The following is a 5,854-nucleotide window of genomic DNA, read 5'->3' as shown; positions in this document are numbered from 1 at the left end:
TGTATCATCTCTACAGTCACTTTCACACAAAAATATGACATCATACTAAAAATGATGTTATGGACAGTTACATTTAAATGTTGATTTATATTTTTTGTAATTTTGTATAATATAATAAAAACTCATACATCATAATTAATGTAAATACATTTTAAATATGACATTAATTAATATAATAATAAAATATAACAATATTTCAAAAAATTTGAAATATTATTTAATATTGTTTTTATAATTATATAATTTTACTACTATTTTTTTCTTCAAAATTTTATCCTATTTTAAAAAATTTATAACTTTAAATGTAATACCATTTGTTTATTTTTGATATCTACAAATTTTAGAAATATTTTAATATACTTTTGATCACTATATAATATTTATGTCAAATTTTTTTCTTAATTTTCACAAGTTGATTTAATATTTTTAAACATATACTAGAGTTTTGACCTGCACATCCATGCGGGTGTTATTTTTTTATTTTTTGTGTAGATGTCGAATATTAATTGTACAATCTAATATTTTCTGTTTTGTCCTCCTTTTATTAACTTCAAAAACAGAACTTTGGTGTTTATTGATCAATATTACATTAGAGTTTCTCATTTTAGGATATCTATTTTATGTCTCTTACTGATGCTACTATTTTTAAATTTAATTTCAAAATTCTTTTGCTATGTTTACATATTTAAACTAGGTGATTTTTCCGTGCTCATGCACGGATATAAATATTTATATAGTAAATACATTATAATATTTTATTCACACTATGATAGTTTATTAATATTTTTTAATTATTCTGTTATTTATATTGTAATCAATATGCATGGTTTGTTTTAAATAACTTTGCATTATTTTAATTAGATTATAATTTTGGATAATAATATCCTGACTGTTTGGTTATTATTTGGATATATTATATAACATTTACTTTTTACGATTCAACTAAGATATTTTGTTATACAGATTAAAATTTTGATTAATTTTGTTATTTTTATATAGTTTGATTCTTGCCTTAAATTATATATATATATATATATATATATATATATATATATATATATATTTGGTCGGATTATGTATAATTTAATATATGTTGTTTTGAAAATTAAATAGTAAAAGTAAACTAAAGTGTTGATCGGTTCAAAATTACATCTTAATTGTAATAGTTGGTTAATATATTTGTAGTATAATTTGAGAATTTCATATTTATTTAGTAAAATGTTGAGAATAAATGATAATATATTACTTTTATTTATTGTTTGACTTTGTATAAAATAATTTGGATTGGTCTAGTTACTCATTTGTGGGTATATTGTGTTATATATTTCTGTTAAATTCAAGTATAACTATTTCTAATCTTATTCAACCAAATCATATTCATTGTATTCATTGCATTAGTTTGGTTTTCATATTAGATGTGTATATATATTTATGAACTGACTATTTGTAAATAGCCTATACCTATGTTAATTTTATAGTACTTGGTAATTTGGAATATGATAATTATCACAAATAAAATTATAAAAATATAATGATGATAGGTATGAAATTGCATGAAAATATAATTGATACATTCGAAAAAGGAATATTAGTTCTTTATATTAATATCAAGATTATTTTTCTAAAATTTCCTATTTATGAAATCAAATTATATATAAAAATTATTTTCGGTTTAAGTTTATAAATATTTTCTTTATCATACATGTTATTTGAAAAATATAAAAGGGAACATAAAAAGATTAAATTAAATTTGATTCATTAAAGATATCTTAGTTTATGCTATTTAAATTATTTTGTAATAATATGAGAAATATATTAATTTAAATAAAATGCTTAATACTTTTAAAAATATATATTATATTGTGAAGATTATTTTTAAAAGGGAAGATTATATTTTCTTACTTTAAAATTAAGATTATTTTGTGAAATTTCCTTATTATGAATTACACTATATATAAAAGATATTTTCGTTTTTAAATTACTATATTTTCTTTATATATAGGTTATTTGAAGAAAAAAAGGAAACCTAAATAGAAAAAATAAAATAAATGTTTATTAATGATAATTAGATATATTTGATTCGTTAATGGTATCATCGTAATCAACCACCGTGAGAGTTAACGTGAGCGCGACACGTAGGAAACTGACTTTTCAAATAATATTATAGAGATAACCTTATATATAATTAATAAAAACTGATATAAAACTGATGATTTTGAAAAATTATAGCTAAACAATATTTATAAAATTTGTAAATATATAAGAAATTAATTATTTTACGTTTACTTTTTATAAATTTTTTAAAATTGTATAAAATTTCGAAAATTTAAAGTAATAAAATTTGTATAGTTATAAAAAATATAATTAAATAATATTTCGAAATTAGCAATGTTCATATTTGAATATTTTTATTTTAATGAGGATCTTTGAGTTATTACCATATTCTAATTTTTTTACCAAAAATATAAATCAACATAAATGTAATATATGAGTTATTACTACATAATTAATAAAAATGATATAATAATGATAATTTTGAAAAAGTATAGCTAAACAATATTTATAAAATTTGTAAATATATAAGAAATTAATGATTTTAGGTTTTTTTTATAAATTTTTAAAAATTCTAAAAAAATTCGAAAATTGAAAGTAATAAAATTGTATAGTTATAAAAATATAATTAAATAAGATTTCGAAATTAGTAGTGTTCATATTTGAATATTTTATTTTAATGAGGATCTATGAATTATTACCATATTCTAAAAAGTTTACCAAAAATATAAATCAACATAAATGTAATATATGAGTTATTACTATATTCTAAAAATTTTACCTAAAATATAAATTTACATTAAATATAGTTGTCCATGTCATATTTTTCATATGCCATGTCATCAAATTGAGTAGACATGTCACATTTTTTTTTGCAAAACTGATTCTGAAGAGGACATGTGGCAAAATCACTTCGCAAATATAGTCTAAGGGACTACTCAGTTGAAAAAAAGATTTTAGATAAAATATTATAAATACCAAAACCATAGGAAAAAAAGATTATCACAATGTTGTTTTTAAATATTTGTTCGTATTTGATTTGTCATGTAGCTGCGACATGTTGCACGGTTGTTTTGTGATTCTTACATACAGAAAGGTTATTTCTGTAATTGTTGTATGTTTTTTTTTTTTTTGTAAACTGAAAATTGTTGTATGTTTGGTCGCAGGTTTTCTACCAAGTCACTAAAAAATCACAGCGTCTCAAATTTTCAAACGCAGGTCGCTGCGACATGTCGCCGCGTTTGGTCGCATATACTTGCGACAAGGATACAAACAGAGGCTGCGGGTCGCGGGTCGCGGGTCGCTGAGACCCAGAAACGAACATCGCCATATATAGTATATATGTATCCGGGAAGTACCAACAGATAGACTGGTCTTTTTTGTTGTTGGTTTCTTTTTGTTTTGTGGTGACAACAAATTTTGAAAGCATTATTTTTATTAGTTTATATAACTTAAGAGACAGACTCTCTTTCTCTCTCGCGCATTATTTGGAAACTCAAAACACACAACAGAAACAACAGATAAGTTTTCAAAGAACAGAATCAAACGATTTCAAGACAAGAAAGAGAGAGGGAGATGAGAGAAAACAGAAGCCAGAGAAGCTTTTGTTTCTCTCTAGAGGATTTAAGCATCATCTTCACCGAGAAGTGCGACGAGCATCTTCTCGTAATCTCCGCGAGTGTCCTTGGTAATGGCTTTCTCCAGTGGAATGCTGTTCCTCCTCTGATACTCGTCTCCGATCACCTTCAAGTCAATCTCAGCTCTTGTAGTCACAATCCTGGTGAGAGCTCCTTCGTCTGTTCCGGTTTTGTTGATAGCAGAACGAAGAACATCCACAAAGTAGAGCTCTGGTCTTGTCAAGCATTGAATGGTTGACCTCAACAATCCGAGGAACTTGTCGTCCTCATCTCCTTCCTCAAGACTCTGTAACATGAAAGCCAACAATAGTTTAGCATTATTAATAAATAAATAAATCCAAAAAGCTTTAAATTAACTTGAAAATGCTGAACAGTTTAGCCATTACCTTGAGGATTTCCTCGCCGTGCTCATCTTGGTAGCGATTGAAAGTAGCATTGATCTGAGCTCTGCTCCTTGTGGACAAAATCCTAATGACATCCTCATCGCTGTAGTGCTTGTCCTTGATTTTCTCATGGATCAGCTTTGCTTCTTGCTTTGCCAATGTCATGTTCACCTCGTCTCCTTCGTACCTGTATGAGGTAACAAGAGAGACCAAAAGCTGCAAAATATACATACGACGATTTCAATACATGTATTGTAACATTCAAGATATTTATTAATTAATATTATTTTATCTACCTTTCTGAAGTCACCGGTGGTGTGGTGAGCGACATCCTCTTCAATAGACTTCTTGTAACGAGCATGGTAAGCTTGCCTAGCGTGAAGCAGCTGCGTTGAGGTCCTCGTGCAGGCTACTTCCATGAGCACTTGGTTGCTTGAAGTCCATCTTTTGGTAGCTTCATTGGCCAACAAGGCATCACGCTCACCAGGTTCAAGGGTCCAGAGCAAGATGGCTCTCTCGAAGTCGCTGGTGAGTTCCTTGTCAAGAGTCTTGAGAAGGTCTTCTCCACAGGCTTCATGGTATGTCTGTCTGATCAGCTTCCTCTGTTCAGCGCTTCTGTGAGCCAAAATTGATATGATCAAGTCCTCGTTGGTACCCCATCCTTCACAAAACAAAAGTCAAACGTCAGATCTAAAGGGAAGTCACAGACTTCAGATCCAAAAGATCAAACAAAAAGCAATCAAAGTGATTCATCTCAAAGTATTGTTTGGTTACAAAACAGATCATCCACAATCATTAATACATTACAGATCCATGACAATGTTTATCACGGATCTAATAATGGATCATTGTTAGTATCTACATGATCAGATGATAATCAAAAAGCTCAATACTGAATCAGAGAGGGAACAAAAAAAAAGGATGACATCACTATAAGAACAGACAAATCTTCTAGATCCAACACAGCAACAATCAGATCAGTGAAAGTACAAGCTCGATCTACAACAAAACCATCATGAACATGATCATAATACACTACCGACAACGATCTGGTCGTCTGAGAAAAACAAACTAGATCCACTTCAAAAACCACCATATAAATGATTAAATCACAAACATATTTAACTGAAGGAGCAATGATCGGTCACACAAATAGATAAACAAAACATAAAAGCAGCAAAACATAGTACCCTCAAAGGCGCTTTTCAGTTGCTCAGCATCTTCAGATGGGGAAGGAACATGAGATGGAACCTTAAGGGTCGCCATTTTTTTGCTTTGCAGGTTCTTAGATCTTTCACTGTCTCGCTGGTGAAGTGTATGTATATGTTGAGAGTAGAAGCAGATAGATGATTGATTTTATAGAGGGAAAAAGGCTTTATGACACGACGTGGCCTGTCCGTATATACTAATGAAATATACTCCCCCCCCTATAGGATAATACTCTTACTGCCACGTGTGCCTTACTTCTGCTGAATTATTTGATTTCTTCCCATTCTTATTTAATTTCTTTTTCTTTTCGCAAATCATTTCACCAAAACCTCTATCGTAATCTGACTTTGAAGATTTGATTGGTTGTCACCAATCCCAATCAATAGTATAAAACGCGTTTTGCATTTTGTATAATTCTAGACGTTATAAAGTAGTCGGCAAGCACTCGGGATTCACTTTGCGCATGTGGGGGTTTATTTACAATTACTTTTTTTTTTGGGAAACTTGACCTCATGTATATAGCGACAAGTTAAATTAAGAGTCTAACCATAGCAGTGTAGTGGCTACGATATT

At 28.5% G+C, this 5,854-nt stretch overlaps 1 protein-coding gene across 1 annotated transcript; it reads right to left on the bottom strand.

Annotated features, from left to right (window-relative positions):
• Positions 1 to 3,469: 3,469 nt before the first annotated feature.
• On the bottom strand, positions 3,470 to 5,438 carry LOC108862979 (annexin D1). Its single transcript, XM_018637263.1, has 4 exons — positions 5,263 to 5,438; positions 4,369 to 4,733; positions 4,076 to 4,288; positions 3,470 to 3,975 (listed from the first exon to the last, which is right to left on the bottom strand). Exons 1-4 carry the CDS (start codon positions 5,336 to 5,338, stop codon positions 3,676 to 3,678), a joined length of 954 nt encoding a protein of 317 aa, XP_018492765.1. The 5' UTR covers positions 5,339 to 5,438; the 3' UTR covers positions 3,470 to 3,675.
• Positions 5,439 to 5,854: the final 416 nt, after the last annotated feature.

The sequence above is a fragment of the Raphanus sativus genome, chromosome 5, assembly GCF_000801105.2.
Source record: "Raphanus sativus cultivar WK10039 chromosome 5, ASM80110v3, whole genome shotgun sequence".
NCBI classification, from domain to species: domain Eukaryota; kingdom Viridiplantae; phylum Streptophyta; class Magnoliopsida; order Brassicales; family Brassicaceae; genus Raphanus; species Raphanus sativus.
Note: the sequence above shows the minus strand (reverse complement) of the source record. Positions and strands in the feature narration are given on the sequence as shown.

What these genes read in the sequence shown, in the direction of transcription:
- LOC108862979 (XM_018637263.1), bottom strand. Translation starts at nt 5,338, where the DNA reads ATGGCGACCCTTAAGGTTCCATCTCATGTTCCTTCCCCATCTGAAGAT. An exon ending in ACTGAAAAGCGCCTTTGAGG is followed by an intron (nt 4,734 to 5,262) that starts GTACTATGTTTT and finishes TGTTTTGTGAAG; the next exon opens with GATGGGGTACCAACGAGGAC. An exon ending in CCACCGGTGACTTCAGAAAG is followed by an intron (nt 4,289 to 4,368) that starts GTAGATAAAATA and finishes TATATTTTGCAG; the next exon opens with CTTTTGGTCTCTCTTGTTAC.